This window comes from Antennarius striatus, chromosome 18 (assembly GCF_040054535.1).
Source record: "Antennarius striatus isolate MH-2024 chromosome 18, ASM4005453v1, whole genome shotgun sequence".
In the NCBI taxonomy this organism is placed as follows: domain Eukaryota; kingdom Metazoa; phylum Chordata; class Actinopteri; order Lophiiformes; family Antennariidae; genus Antennarius; species Antennarius striatus.
This window is the reverse complement of record NC_090793.1, coordinates 12,384,565-12,401,298: the sequence shown is the minus strand read 5'-3', so window position 1 is coordinate 12,401,298 and position 16,734 is coordinate 12,384,565. Positions and strand designations below refer to the sequence as shown.

Here is a 16,734-nt window from a genome sequence, read left to right as displayed (position 1 = left end):
ACACGCATAATTGTTTGTTGTTGTTTTTTTAATCCGTTTTTATAATGGTATGCACTGTTTTCCTTCACAAGCAGTCAAGAAAAACAGCTGCAGAATAATTCCTGGCATATTTCTGGAAGGAACTAGTGACTAAGCAGCCAGAAGCATCTGCCATTCACTCTCTGTAGCAGGTAAATCACATGAGGATCCATTACTTCAAAGGTACTTGAGTGTAAAATGACAGTCATACACAAACTGCCCAGGCCTTGTGCCAAGTCAGACATCTGAGCGGGAGATGTCACTCTCCCCTACAATCACGGTGCACTCACTGAGTGGGTGACAGCATGATGAATGTCTTTTTATAAGCAGCTGCATTGTGAACCAAGCCCAAAGATGTCCAGGTTATGAATGGACTAGTCAATGAGCTAGAACATAAATGGCCTTCAGTAATAATTTCTTAGTGTTATGGAGATGCCCTGTGATGTCCCGTTGTCACCCAGCTTACTGGAAAAGATGCATTACTCTTTTGGGGTCTCTCATCTCCCTTAAGTGGTTTTCTGTACTCCCCCTTCTTTTTTCTTTCTAATTAATATGGCTGACTCATATCAGGCTGGTGCTGAGTCATTATTAGGTGTTAGGATTTTCAATTACCTTACATCTCCCATCTCTTCCACCCCCTCTCCTCTATGAGGCAGACGCTGCACAGCAGGAGAAAAGCAACAAAATGCTAATTTTCTGCTTATAGGGAGTCTACATTAGGAGTAAAACAAACAAAACAAACAAAAAACAACAACAAGACAATGAATAATTCAGCTTAAAAAGTTGGAAAAACAAACTTCTGTCCCATGGTTGATTCGGATTTTTATTTCAGCTATATGGTTGTTTTAAAAGCACTTAGCAGCAATACAGACAGCGATTTCCAGTATACATGTGGTAGTGCATATGCCACTCATGCCAAAGAAAATACTACTGATACATTTTCAACAGGACAGGAACAGGTATTTAAAATAAAGTACAAAATCGTCTTCTTCGGTACAACCATAATAGAACGCTGCCTTAAAGCTTATTAGTGCTTCTAGCTTTTAGTGTTATTGTGATCAACGAAAAGAATCACAGCTGTGCTCAACAGGTTGCTTTCAGTCCTAAACAGGAAAAAAGTAGCTTGCATGTGGTTTGCAAATTCCCACAAAGCACAGCAAGTGAGCCACAACTGAGTCTTCACATGGGCAACCGCTTTTTCAAAGAGGTAAGACAAGTTGTCTTTTTTTTTTTCTTTTCTTTTTTTTAAAAGCTTCCCTCCCAAATAAAACACCAGTGAAAAGGTTTTTGACACGTTTGACAACAAATGCGTTTTTTTTTTTTAAACTCCATTTCACAAATGAACAAGTTAGGTCTACAGACACCTACTTCGGACAAAAATGTTACTACTGATGATTTCTAGAAAGTCACCGCGAACAAAAAGCAAACAGAAAATGTCGCAAACGCATCTCAATTTTGATATCAAAGCAGAAAATTTGAGAGACTGTTTTGAAGCTACATATCAGGAAGGCAGTGACACCTATAAATCTTACACTTTGAACAGAAATACAAAATAACATTCTATATTTTCGTCTTTGTGTTCAAATAGATTGTACTCTCTAGCTCAGTAAATGCTGACTTTGAGAAAAGGAAATACACTTAAATAAAAAAAGGTAATACATGATAAAGAGCACCTTATCCCTATACAAGTTTTTAAACAAGTAGATTTTTGTAAGCAAATGGCACAGAACAGTCAATGGTAAATAAACAGAGTTGTACTTTTTTTGTCATAAAAATACCAAGTCTCAACAGTTACAAGTTGTGGAAAGATACTTTTCTTACAGAAATGTTTGCATCAAATGTGTTTGTGTGAATAACAAACAGGCACAGCAGGGGCCGATCACTGGACAGAAGCTGAATGGGTGTGTTCGTTTGTCTTTGTCTTCAATCCCTACACAGTGGCTTTGGACTTTGCAGCCAAAGTGTGTTGCGATGGCCTTTGTAATACAGCATGGGAAATCAAAGTATGCTATTAGTGTGCTACCTGGCAGTTCCTGTGACCTTTTTCTTTTTTAGTTTTTTAATTTTAAATCAAGTACGGTAGATCTCAAGTCAGTTCCGACAAGAAATTGTACTTGGAGTCAGGTGTTCATGAACACAAATGCCAACATCTGGTCATCAGATGCGAGGACAATCAGCCTACAGTGTTACAAAGGCCAAACTGAACACACACATGAAGCCGAAACACTTTAAACCTTTGAGTGGTGCAAACAGTTATGTGTCACAAACTTGACATACTGTTGTGAAAATTCTAAGTACTTACAATCCTCTTCTGGAGCCTCTGATTCCAATATGTGTGCATAAAGATTTACAAATACAATAAAACTTGACTGCAGATGTCATTGACTGCAACAGATACACAATAACATTACATCAAAGGTAACAGAGAGACCATCTGACCTTGCTTCTGCTCGATCACAAAGCTGCTCTACAACAGCTCCAAAACAAGGAATCCACCCCAAAGTAAATATCTAAGATGCTAGCATGAAGAAATAAAATGAAAAAAAAAAATCCAGTGAAAAATTACAGAGAAGCAAATGTAGAACGATTGAAACAACGGCTGCAGTTATGACGAAAGACGACAGAATGCTAAGAGTGATTTAAGTCAACTGATGTTTTTTTTCTCGTTTTGTAACAGAAATTCCATCCAAACACAACCAAATGTCCCAAAGGGCATTTGTTGTGTCAAGTAAGACATTTGAGAACACCTTCAGCTGGCTGACTAGGTGTTGAGAAGATGATCGAGGAGCAGCAGCGGCGGCGGCGGCAGCAGCAGCAGGAGTGGCGGCGGCTGGTTTGAGTGTTACTATGAGGGTGTGGTCGTGTGGGCTTTAAGAGAAGACAGCCAGATGGAGTCTGCCTGGAGGTGGGGGGGTGAATCTAGTAGAGGAGGATGCGGCGCTCGATGGCCTTGCGACAGATGGGGCACTCGCTCATTCTGTCTCCACATAGCTGGCAGGTTCCATGGCCGCACATGAAGATCATATTCTTCAGACGATCCAGACACACCGGACACATCGTCTGCAGACGGACGAGGAGAAGAAATTATAGACAACGTTCGATGACATCATCACATTAAAGTTTCTTTTTGCTGTCATGAATGAGCCACATCTTGTTTTGTGTGAATGAATAAAAAAGGGTGTGTCCATTGTGGAAAGACATATTTTTTCAAAACAAATACAGTGGTACCTCTACTTACGAATGTCTCTACATACGAAATTTTCTACTTACGAAACGCCTCAACAGAAAAATATTGCCTCTAGTTACGAAATAAATTTTGAGTTACAAAAGGTAAAAAATACAGTATGGGCTGCTACTCGCAGCTCCCAAAGGTTCCTGAACACAACATTCTTATAGCTGCTCTGCCATTGGCTATAACCTAACATCCTGGCATCCCATTGGCTAAGAGGGACCTGTGTGTAGCTAAATAGGTGTCTACGCAGCGTCCTCGTCATTCGGCCCTCGACTCATGACGTATTCTGATAGTTTTACGTACATATATTAACTTTTTGAGTACTCGCTATGGACACCAAGAAAGTGATGGAGAAAGGACGAAAAGAAAAGACGAAGAAAAAGAGTTTTTCTGTCCATACAAAGCAAGAGATAATAGAAAAGCATGAAAAAGGGATGCGCTTGGTTGATCTCGCCAAAGAAAAGGGCTGTAATGCATCTACAATCTACAATCACCACGTTATTAAAATAAAAGGAAGTTTACGGAGTTTAAGGAATTGCGTGGGTGGTTTTTATTCTTTATTCTTTGTTTTTTACATTATGCACAACTCTCATTTATTGTGTAATAATCTAATTGTAACATGTATTTGTTACATGTTTTGATGCATTTTTATGCATTATGAAACATTTATGTCTCAATTTTGAGGGGCTTGGAATGGATTAGAGCATTTGCATGGAAAACACGTCTCTACTTATGAAATTTTCTACTTACGAAATTTCTTCCAGAACCAATTAATTTCTTAAGTAGAGGTACCACTGTATAGTGCAATGAATATCCTGCAAAAGCCTCGCTAATTCTGGTCAGTTTACTTCAGTTTACACCCCTCTCTTCAGCAGTGATTTTGAAGAGAGGGGTGAAAAATCAAATGAGAAATGAGATAAAACGAGAAGCCAACAACTAAAAGTCAATTTCAGTGATTAAGAGAAGTCGCTCAAGAGGTTTTATCCTCAGCCCCTGCAACACAAGAGTGAAGATTTGGTACTGCAATTTGTCAGTGGCTGTTCCACTGGTGTGCAACAGTTAGTGAGAGATGGTGAAGGCTGGTTTGTGTCATTAAGTCTTTAAATTGTAAATTGGTCAGTCAGGTATAAATATAAAATCTGCAAACTAACACACCAACCCAGGGAGCCAGCTACCTGTAAATGATGTCACACTCTAATGAGATGTGGATTATCATTGGAAGCAGTACACACGTAGATCAGTTACCTGTTCCTTGATGTCCTGGAGCTGCTGCTGTAGCTTCTGTACGTCAGCATTGACGTTGGTGTTATCCTTGTCTCTCTGCAACGCTGGGATGTTTCCGCTGGCTGCTTGGACAATACAGCAATACAAAGGTATGTGAAGGAAGACGGGATTCCGTTACCAGTACAGAAACTAAAAACAAAAGTAACAGTGTGCACTGGTGGCAACATCAGCTTCACCTCCTCATAAAGAGACGACGTACTGCCGGTTCAAGCTGCGATGCTGCCACACAGACAATGTGACTGTGAAACAACCTGGGAGGTAGGATATATCTGAAACATGATACTCTAGCAGTCTCTGTTGGGATTTACTTTTAATCCATGATGACTTGAATTAAGAAATGCATGTGTTGCAATTATTTTGCATGCATTTAATGATGTTGTTGAGAAACTGCATGAATGTATTATTTGAGTCGGTTGACTGTAGAAGTGTTGGGCACTCCAGTCCAGTCTGGCAAGCATCTGCCACAAGTAATGAGCGCCAGATAAATTCTTGGCATGTGACATCACACATCTATACCGTATCAGCAAATACTGTTTCAAGTGTGTGTGTGTGTGTGTGTGTTTGTGTGTGTATGTGTGTGAGAAAGGGAGACGGTTTACAGGGATGGGACAGGGCCAGGGCAGCACTGAAGGGAGCCTTTTCAAAAGGAGTCAGATAAGGGAGGGGGATCGTAGAGATATACTTACACCAACTTAGAGCCAGATTGTTGGGCTGGAGAAGATCCTGCGATCCTCCTGCCATAGTGCTAGAGCTCCCTGCTGGGAATAACCAGTAACATTGTTATCGCAGGAGTTGGCCCCACCAGCTCGACAGTTGTCCTGAGAATCAAAACTATTTACTAAGGCCCCCCAAGCGAGGCTCAGAGAAAGAATTTGATCAGCTAACAGGTTGGCTAACAGTTTGGATATAGTGATTAGGGAAAGAAAGGGAAACAGTCTCTTCACTGAGAAATTGATTGGTGAGAATACATATCAGCAAATGACTCTTTTTGCAATCAGCCAGTGTTAAAGCCAATCTAACGCCTGTGCTCACTGTTAGAATCACATTATGACTTGGGAAGAAGGGAGCCAAACTCACACAAGCGAGAGACATATTCTGTGCACAAATTTGCTTTTGGAACAGACATTAACAGCCGTTGTTACAGGGATGAAGGGAAAGGAGATAAGCAATCAATGCTGCCCCTTGCATGAGTGTTGGTGTTGTTTGGGTCAATTTAAGTACATTTGGTGACAAATGCAGGTAAAATCTGCATGCCAGCAAGCTGATGCATGAATAAAAATGAATCAATATGGATAAACAAGTTAGTGAACTTGAAGTGATTGCCAATTTAAGTCAAACTCAAATGCATGATAGCAACAATCAGCAGTCAAATACACCACTGAGATAAGGATGGGGGTAATAAAACACTGATCAATCTGGACACAATAAGATGATATATGAATCAAACAAATATTACAAATTTCTTTGGATGGAGTGAATTGTTTTTAAATTTAGATAAATTTGATGAGCTTCAATCTCAAACTATGTTAATATGCAGTTAATAAATAAAAAAAGTGGTTTCATTTCTGTACGTGGACATTTTTCTGAAACAATACATCTGCTTGTAATTCACAGTTTATGGGGATACATTTTTTTCATTAAAGGACATATGCTTACAGTAAGTCCTTCCATTTAACAGTAATGTGATTAGTGAGATTTTAGAGACCACAATAACATGAATAAGCAATCAGGTTGGCAGTAAACATTACTGTATTATTCAATGTGGGTCAGCAAACCTAGAAATGACTTCTACTCGTAAAACGATGATTATATTGTGCTATATTAAATACATTCTCCGGAAGATCTATAGGATGAATTTCAGACTAGGCATACAAACATTTGGAAACACTGTCCTTTTTGACAGGTAAACAGAAGATAGTATTGTACGAATGGATACAATGGCTTAAATAGGCCACAAATGCTTTGTGAATTTCTACTAATATCTATGTCTATGGGGATGAGAACAAATATTGATGGAAATCATTGATGAAACACAGGAATACAAATGCATAAATAAAAAAGCAACAGAGCAAAAAACATTAAAGGTTAAGCAAATGTGAATGAAAGTGCAAATTAAAAACCAAGACAGAAAGAAAAGGGGGAATTAAAAGGGAATGTGTGGAAGATTCACTCACTAAGATCATCATCATCATCATCATCATCATCATCATCATCATCAGCGGCATCATCCTCCATACCTTTCCCTCCACAGCAAAGAACAAAGGGAGTGCGGCGTTCCACCACAGCCCGGCACTGTACGCACTTCTTCATGAGGCTGGCACAGTCTGGGGAAAACGGAGCACATTGTTAGACCCGGGTTCAAAATATATTCTTTACGCATTATGTTTCAAGTAATTTAGCTGCCAGGACTTTCAAATATGTCTAACTTACTCTCACAAGCGCACATGTGACCACAGGGCTGGAACAATACGGCTGCCTTTTTGTCAGAGCACACGACACACTCCTCAATCTGTGGATGAAATTCAACAACATGGAAAATCAAAACATCTACACTCATTTCTAAATGATTCAGTCTTTACGTGTGATTCTGGTACCTTTGTTCTCGACTGGACCTGGTCCTTACAGATGAGACACTTTTTGACACGGGGCGAGCAGAGGGAGCAAGTTGCTATGTGTCCACATGGCCCAAAAAGAGTGTCTCTCTTCATGTCTGAACACACCATACACTCCTCCAGCGACTCAATGTTGCTGTTCAGAGACGGGCTTCGGGTTCCCACCTGACCACTGGAACATTCGGAATAAAACCACCAGGTATGAGGAAAGAAGTGATCAAGAAGAGACACTTCAGGAGTACAAAAGCCAAAACACAAACCAACTACTGAGTAACTAAATTTGTGCTGATGTGGACTGACCAAAAAAAAATATAACAAAGATAAAACTAACTGCGTCTGCCAGTACACTTTTGTATAATGATCTGTGTTTAAACCCAGGAAATACTGCTGCTGTTGTGTTTGGATACAAGTACTGCATGTGCATAATTGAGATCTCAGGTGCCACCAACAATAACTGGACCTCAAATGTATCTAAAAAATTAAACTGCACATCTTTAGTAATACTTTCACAGATTCTATCATGTGCTTTTTGAGGAGTCAAAAGGGACAGAAATAGACAGAAACCCAACATTAAAAAGTTGTTATCCCGACATGAAACATTACAAAGTGCCAAGATGACGTATTACTCAGTTTCCTCCTTTTCTTGTGCTTACGATCATAGTGGGCGCCTTAAAAGTGGAAAACCCAACCCTGTAGGTTCATCTTTTTAATCCCTGTATGTTATGTTGGTTTTGTGCTTGTTTAAGGATGTTTCACATATGACAATAAACTAATTTTAACCAAAGTGACTTTGAACAAGTGGGCCTACCCAATGTTTTCCCTCTCTCAAGTCTTTGGGCTAAGCCATCAATCACTTAGCTCCAGCTTCATATTTAACAGACAGACATTAAAGTGGTATTGATTTTGCTATATAACTCTGGGCAAGAAAATAAGTATGTGTATTTCCCAAAATGTCAAACGATTCCTTGAAGGGGTGTTTACCTGCTCTTCTCTTTGTGGCATTTGGCCAGAGCTTTGCAGAGGCTGGGGTCGGGACACAGGTCCAGAGGGGACTGGCCCTTCTTGTTACGAATGGTCAGGTCTGCGCCGTTAGCTGCCAGGAAGCAGGCAATAGATGCTGCACTCTTCTTTTCTGCCCCTTGGGTCCCCAAGCCCATGATTAACTGAAGGCAGACAGACACACAAAAACAGAGAAAAATCAGGGACACATCAGGCTCTGACTTTCCACACAAGAGCTCAAAACAGCTTAAAAACTGCCACTCACACCATGACTGTACAGAAAAAAATAGCAATATCCCAGAACCCTGATAATTCAGATCACATAAAATGATGTGTTATGACCTTTTAGATGTGCATAAAACAGACGTCTGGTGGTGTGTTGTGAGACAAATAATGTTGAAGTTAAGCTGATGTTCTTTGTGATTTAATGTCATAGAAGTCACACAGCTCTTGGAGGAGGATGTATAGCATCAAAAATGCTATAAATCAAAATGATCAGTTATTTTAACCACAGGACAGATGTTCTGACAGCCAGGGACGACAAACCTGTCCCTCAGATGAGTGTAACTGTTCAAATACTTAAGAATCAGGTGTAGGTACAGCTGAATTTTAAAGAGAGCGGGAGATGTCAGTCTGGTTTGATTCCTGTTTTAGCCAAACCAAATAAAGGGGTACTTGAGGGACTAATGTGTTGTCCTTATTTTCCACCCAGGTTACAACCAGTAAAAAGGAGTTGGACATGTACTGAATTAACTTAACCGAAGGTGATGAACTTAAAATTATTTGAGAGACCTGTATGTATTGGGCTATTGATCCTCAAGAGGGCATGAAAGAAATGAAATAGGACTAAGGTGGGAGGAAGCCGGAGAGAACCCACGCAGACACAGGAAGAAACATGCAAACTCCGCACCGATCGGGACGCAAACCGGGAACCACCTTGCTGTGCAGCGACAGAGCTACAAAGATATTTGTAATATAACAGATGCAGTGAGGGTAAATAATAAATGTATATGTACTGTATTCTTAGATGGTTCCCAGGGCTCCACTTTGCTGACGTCCTGCATATCTTGGAGTTGTCGCAACTGGGACAGTGTGTGGTGACGCAGTGCCTCGTGAAGTGGAGTGTCCCCGTCCTTGTCCTGCACATCGAGCTTGGCCTCTGCACGCACCAGCAACTGTCCAGAAAGACATTTACATTTACACAAACAAGTACCGACAACATAAAACAAATAAAAAACAAAGCAGTCATAGACTGCAACATTCCGCGACAACACATTTTTGTGCCCCTGGCTTCCTGAAAACGTTGCTTTTTATTTTGTGATTACATCTAATTTCGGAGATGTGTATCTAAAAAGGTATAAAAGTGAAAATTTGACCTTGACCTAGTTTTCTCAAGGTCAAGCTGCCCGAGTAATGTGCTTTTTCTTTCATCTTTCTATCCGCAACGGTTGTGAAGATATTACAGATGGAAGAACAGACAAACACTGACAGTTACAATACATCACCGCTTCGCGGGATGCAATTATTGACATGGTGCAAATGGCACGTGCTGATGTATAAGGCCAGTGCTTACAATAAACTATCCAGTGTTGTAGTCTCAAATTACGGAGTGCATTTTTTCTTGACTCCACAAGATGGCAACGTGGGAATCTCAATCTAACACTTGACTAAATGACTAACCAGGACATTGCCTCAGAGAGCATCAATCTAAAGCAGAACCTCATTCAACTGCAGGACATTTGCCGGTGGAAATTAAATGTGGGGCTGCATTGATGTTGTTCAGCTCCCTTCTGGGCATAATACTGTTTGAAGGACTAATAGAGAGATGAATAGAGACAGCAACTTCAGTATGTGGTAGCAGTGAAGAAGAGGAATAGAAAAAAAATGCAGAAAGCATATTAAAAAAAGAATAAAAAGCTAGAGGAGCCACTAACCCGCACTATCTGGGTGTGTTGCCGCTCCACTGCCAAATGTAATGCCGTTTGCTGGTTGACATTCTGGATGTCTAAGCTGGCGTTGCCCTAGGAGGTGGGATGGAGGAAAGGTGCACACACAAAAGAAACATATGCATCAAACATACATCTGCAGAGGCAAGCAACAAATGCACACAACAAACATTAAATATCTATAAAGCATGTATTCTGGTTTTGTATTTCAAGGTGGAAACTTCAATCCATCTCATCAAAGATGAATATAATTGTCATTTCTAAATGTGAACGTCTCTCCTAAAGAGATGTGGAAGGATGATAAGCATTGTGATTATGCAGTATTTGAAACCCCAAGCAATAAGACTGACTAACTGGCTGCCTGGCAGGGAATCTGCAGTGCACACTGTTGTGTGGTGCAATTTTTGAATAGAAAGCTGAGACATCACTACGAACCAGCCCATTGCAGGGACTTGGGGAAAAAAGGCTGTCCCTGCTGAAATGCAGCTTTCACAGCGATCGTTCATGCATTGGAATGCTGCTACAACTTCGCTGCCTTTCACCACATTGCAAATAACTTGATTACCAATTGCTCATGTTACTTTAGCTGTGGGTCCCCTGTATGTTTTAGACTACAGGGAGTTAAATTTGCAATCTCAAAGCGAAAACGCAGACATTATGATGGCAAAAGGAGGATATGAGAATGCACACAACAGCCTCCCCTGGAGGCCCTGTGAATCATATGGATTCAATAAAAAAAGGCAGTTATAGCAGCTTCAAGTGGTCTGCAGCTTCTTGGCTGCAGGGAGTGGACTGGAAGTTGCTCTTACCAGTCTGCAGGGAAAGACAGGAGTGCAGGCGTAGTTGATGCAGGTATACTTACCGCTGCTTTGGGTCTCTTAAAACAGTATAAATAAATGGTAGTTTAAGTAATTAACCCTGTATTAGCCTATTTTGTGGGTGTGTGAGTGTTAGTGTTTACTTACCTGGTGCACCAGCAGCTCTGCCACCTCTACATGATTGTTGAGGGCAGCCAAGTGCAGTGCAGTGTAACCGTCATCCTTCTTCTCATCGACGATCCATGGCCTTGGCAGTTTGGATAGCAGCACACGCATGGCACTGCACACAGAGGGAGAGAGTCGATGGGAGAGGAGTTGGATGTTCCAAAGCATGTTTTTACTGCAGAAAATATTTAATATCCACATATTGACACAAGAAATCTAAAACACCTCAGTTGTTTTGTTCTTTACATCGGGCTTTGAGGTGGTTCAAGTATCCCCCTACCATCACTTCTTTTAAAAAGAGAAGCAACTTTTCCCTTGATAATGCGCAAAAGCACCTATTCTTGCGAGGTAAAATGGTAATTACACAAGATTTAACTGCATTCACTCAAGTCTCCTGAGAAGAAATACACATGGAGGGAAGGGGAAAAATCCATTGTTTAAACAGTGTTGTATAAGAGGTGGATTGGTGAGCGGTGAGGAGACACACAAAGTTCTGTGCCACTGAAGATAATTTGGAGGACATATGTCAAAGTGAAGGCCCGCGGGCGAGATCTGGCCCGTGTCAAATCATTTACGGCCCACAGGATGATTTTTAATTACTATTAGAACCGGCCTGCAGGCCACTTTTCCCAATGGTGTTTTGTATGCACCAAAACTACAATTCCCACAATGCAATGGTGATGTAGCGTAACAAGCGGACTTCGGTTTCGTTGCTTATCAGCAGTCAGAGTGGAGGTTGGATTTAGTCATTCCCCTCCTCAAAAATGGCTAAAAGGAAGGTGGACACTGAAAGCAGGGGGTTTCAAGCCAGGAGTCAGAGCACATGTTCAAAGAGGTGAAAGGTAAACCTGCGTGTCTTCTGCTAAGTTTGCACGTTTCATCCTCGACACAATGCCCCAGCTGCGCATCCATGTTTAGTTGCACCTACGTGTGTGAAGAATAATTCTCTCTGATGAAGCTGAACAAAACATCACACAGGAGCCGTCTGACTGATAAACACCTTCACTCCATCCTGAGGATTTCCTCAGCTCAGAGCCTGACCCTGAACATTGATGAATTTGTATGAAAGATGAGATATATACAGGTTTTGGAACAACATATACTGTATGTTGCTACCCAAGCTGCATCTTGTTCATGGATGCCTCTGCTTATTCTAGCAAGACAATGCCAAGCCACATTCTGCTCCTGTTACAACAGCGTAGCTTCATAGTAAAAGAGTGCGGGTACTACACGGGTCTGCTTGCAGTCCAGACCTGTCTCCAATTGAAAATGTGTGGTACATTTTGAAGCTTAGAATACAACAAGGGAGATCCCGGACCGTTGAACAACTTAAGCTGTACATCAAGTAAGAACGTGAAAGAATTCCACCCGAAAAGCTTCACAAATTGGTCTTCTCAGTTCCCAAACGTTTACTGAATGTTGTTAAAAGAAAGGCAATGTAAAACAGTGGTAAAAATGCCCCTTCGCCAACTTTTTTGCAATGCTTTGCTGCAAATTCTAAAATGATGATTATTTGCAAAAGAAATTAACTTTCTCAATGGCTCCGCGGTACACTGGCGTCGTGCCCGGAGTGTCCCCCGCCTCACGCCCTGAGACTGCCAGGATAGGCACTGGCTACCCCGCGACCTGCGTTAGCAGATTAAGCGGGTTGGAAGATGAATGAATGAATGAATGAATTCGAACATTAAATATCTTGTCTTTACAATGTATTCAATTGAAAGTTGAAAAGGATTTGCAAGTGATTGTATTCTGTTTTTATTTATGATTTACACAACATTCCAACTTCACTGGTTTTGTTTGCGTGTGTGTGTGTGTGTGTGTGTGTAAATTTTTTTTACAAAATTATGTTACACCACTATCAGTTATTTGTGTATACATAAATAAAGGTGGTGTACGATCTACCCTTTTCAAATGTTTCCACTACTTATTACATACAAAAATAAAAAGACAAGAAAAGCCATTAGGATTGGATTTATCTATAGAGCAGCTTCCATCAGAAAGATATAGATGTTAGATAAATCAATTAATATTTATATTATGTCAATCTTAGTGTGGTATTTGAATTCTTGGGCCCTTATCTGTTTTCCTTCTTTTCCTGTGCAAACCCGTAGGCACACATCAAGACATTTGGAACATGAGAGTGTCTGTGTGTGTGTCTGTCCACAATTTTTCAGCTCAGGTGAATACTATGGAATATGTAATAAGACGCTTACAAATATACAGCACATCAGGACTATTCTTGTGTCTTTGCTGTAGTTACGTACACAATGCACTTTCACTAACCATTAAAGCATCCACGCTTCTGCCCTTGATTAACCCTGAATAATGATGAAGGACAAGTATTTGAACTGCGACAAAAGGAGGTAGCTGATTTGGCTTGATATGGTTGAACAGCCCTCATACAAGCATAGGAGTGCTTAAACTAAGGTAAATAGGTTTTGAAGGACTAGAGAGAGGAAACGGGCAGACTAGGAAGACCACAGTCTGGGCAATCAATAAAAACTTAACTATTAAGACATAAAAAAAATAAATACCAATTTTCAGACTGAAAGTAATCAGGATGGCTGTTCCCTTTACCTTTTTTTTTGCTAAACCTACAGTTCATCTTCAACCTTCTGGAGTAACGTAAGGGAGCGTCGTTGTCATACCCTCATGAGGAACGCAGGGACAGACGAGCAGGCAGTCAGCACCTCTGTACCAGGGCTGGTACACTGCTGCAGTGATGAACGGCGCAGCACACTGATCTCCAGCTCCCTCCCTCGCTCTCTCTCTACCTTTCATTGCATAGAGGCTTACACACACACACACACACACACACACACACACACACACACACACACACACACACACACACACACACACACACACTCACACAGATGCACACACACACATAAACACAAACACACCTGCATTGCTTGCAGCTATCTTCAATCACTTAATGCAGAGGAGCGCTGCTTAAATATGATTGAAACTGCACCCATCCCAACTAATCTCACATTCACAATGTGTCGCCTTTGTTACATAGAATTATTTGCTTGCACTCAGTAGATTTACCATCTCAGGGGGAGACTTGTAAGTTCATCTATAGCACCCCCACTAGTGAGGAGTTGAGATTTAAACAGGCAAATTATTCATTAAAAAAAACCTTGCCAGATCAGATTTTGCCTGGAGCTATAAAATAAAACTTATTTCCAGTGCTTAAACATAGTACTCTTTGCTTTTCTACAAGTTAGACTGATAGAACAGAACTATTACAGTAGTTTCTTCTGAAATCAAGGGTAACTGTCCCACATATAGCCTTTGTTCTCTTTGTGCTCATTGTCCTGCTGCAACATAGACCATTCGTGTGATCTGGAGTGGCTGGGAATATCTGCTATGTGTAGAATTGCTTGCCAATAAATACATGTTAGCTACACTGAAGACGACTATCTTTTAGTGTCAGTACCTAGTGCTTCATTGCTAGACAGGTGTGTGCTGGAGTAGGGAGCTCCTCCAATAGAAATCTAAATTGACAATCTCCCTGCCACAGTGGGCAAAATAGGTGGACATTAATATTAATGCCTCATACAGGCACTACTGCAATGCAGTTAAGCTATTTGCTGTAAAGGCAAAAAAAAAAGAGGAAAAAAAAAGTGAATTAAGAACCAAGAAAAAATCCTTGTTATTTGCTTCTTCTGAATAAGTGAAGATAAATGCAACACAGGGGAGTATCAAAGATCCTGCTTTGAACCTGAGGTATATGGTCAAGCAAGACGAGGAAGAAGAGCCTAACTGACACTGACTGCAGTCTTCTTACAGAGAAGACGACAGCAACTTGACCCAGGAGTTAACATTTAGACAACTCAAGTGAATTTGCCACGGGAAAGACACTGACATTTAGAGTAAAGTGGTGATCTCCTGGTTGCAACTGAACTTTAAAACTACAGCGATGGTTCATGTGAATGTAGGAGGGCATGCAGCTGAGGAGAGGGAATGGTACAGGAGACAGGTAGAAGGGGAGACATGATGGAATTGGGTCACCCTGTGAGATATCACAAGAGTCCCTCAGGAGAGCTGCACAAGGGTCTGTTGTCCTGGACTGCAATTTGTCATTGACCGGAACACTCTCTGACGCCCTCAGCTCTGTGTGTTTTAGTGCTTGTCATTGCATCAAAGAGGGTGTGATTCGAGAGTGTGTGTGTGTGTGTGTGTGTGTGTGTGTGTGTGTGTGTGTGTGTGTGTGTGTGTGTGTGTGTGTGTGTGTGTGTGTGAAAGAAAGAGAGCAGGGGCCGACAGGACCCTTCTGCTGCCCCCGCCTGGCTGACAGCCATCTGTGAGGTGGTCAGTGGCCGTTATTACAACAGAAAGTGAGAGTCGGGGTGATAATAACGTGGGTAGGACAAGGCAAAATGGAAACAGTCAACATCAGAGATTAATGGCTACGCACAAACATATGGTTATGCTGATGTAAGAGACGTGTTTGGCATACAATCATTGTTTAATGAAGGCTTCAAGCTCAAAAAAGGAGATCCACATTCTGCATTAGAAATGAGTGTCTATTTTCCCACCTTGGGAAAATAGAATGCATTGTGAAAATGATATTTTTCAAGAGTAGGTACATGAATTAAACAGATTACATCTATAACCAGAAGTACAAATACTCCATATAATGCCTTAGCCAAAATGCTTTTAATTGTCAAAGTCAATTCCTGACCTTCGCTTTTGACCAACACAGCTGGTAAATTAAATTATGTTTTCATCAATACCATGTTCCATGAGGTTTATCTTTACATTCCTTCCCCAGAGGAGTTCTTATTCGAGAAGCCTTTTGGGATGAGATGGCTTTAGGCAGGACATGAATTGTCAGCTTTTCTGAAGCAGGATCAATATGTCCTTTTAAATGTTAAACTGTGTTGATGACAAATCATTCAGAAAACCAACATGATACATCAAAACGGAATCCCACTCCAACATGAGTCGTTTGATGCCACAGCTGGGAGGGGCTGCATTAAATGACCTGAACACTAATGTTGTCTTACATACTAATGGTTTTGACACTGGCAAATGAGACTGAAAACAGGCCTAATTTCAACACGAAAGGGGAAACTGGCAAGTGAATTCCACTTCCACAACTGAAGAACAGATATCAAACATGATAAATAATTTAAGAAGCCTGTAATTCCCATGTGCAAAACTAACTGATTGAAGTCAGAGTTTACCCAACTCGTCAGGGCAGTCCAACAGCTATTGGCTGTTCTGCTATGGCCAGAGCTAAGGTAGCATCTCAGCCAGCAATGCAGCTTAAAGCTCGGGACAAGAACCTAACTGGCTCAGCTCAATAAAAAAGGCTTTTATGGCCATGCCGTGAAGAGAATAATTTCCCTTACAATGTGACCTTCTCCTGCCTGCATGTACCTGAGGCCCCTGAGTGAGCATGCTTTTATTAAGTAGTACTGTATTTGCATAAAGCTTGAAGGAAGACAGAAAAGGGGTACATTTCTATATTTTGGTTATCACTCTTGCTATTACATGTCAGGTGCATCTTCAACAAGAAAATGCACCTGTCAGCCAGCAACACCCTAAGGGTAGGTCAGGGTACCCTGAAAGTAGTACCTGACAAGTGCATAGCTTTGACCTTTCAGGGTAGGTCAAAGCTATGCAACAGCTTTGTCCATTGATCA

The 16,734-nt window shown here is 41.0% G+C and overlaps 1 protein-coding gene across 5 annotated transcripts in view; it reads right to left on the bottom strand.

Annotated features, from left to right (window-relative positions):
• Positions 1–823: 823 nt before the first annotated feature.
• mib1 (MIB E3 ubiquitin protein ligase 1) overlaps positions 824–16,734 on the bottom strand; it is a 49,077-nt gene continuing 33,166 nt past the window's right edge. The window contains exons 13-22 of one of the 5 annotated variants that reach the window (XM_068340037.1): positions 11,057–11,189; positions 10,080–10,166; positions 9,162–9,320; positions 8,128–8,309; positions 7,129–7,318; positions 6,965–7,043; positions 6,709–6,858; positions 5,221–5,292; positions 4,496–4,596; positions 824–3,078 (exon numbers count right to left, since the gene is read on the bottom strand). In XM_068340037.1, coding sequence (XP_068196138.1) covers positions 2,938–3,078; positions 4,496–4,596; positions 5,221–5,292; positions 6,709–6,858; positions 6,965–7,043; positions 7,129–7,318; positions 8,128–8,309; positions 9,162–9,320; positions 10,080–10,166; positions 11,057–11,189 — 1,294 coding nt within the window. In that variant the 3' untranslated portion in view covers positions 824–2,937. The remainder of the gene's footprint in view (positions 3,079–4,495; positions 4,597–5,220; positions 5,293–6,708; positions 6,859–6,964; positions 7,044–7,128; positions 7,319–8,127; positions 8,310–9,161; positions 9,321–10,079; positions 10,167–11,056; positions 11,190–16,734) is intronic. The other 4 variants (XM_068340038.1, XM_068340039.1, XM_068340041.1 and 1 more) reach the window with 4 other exon arrangements.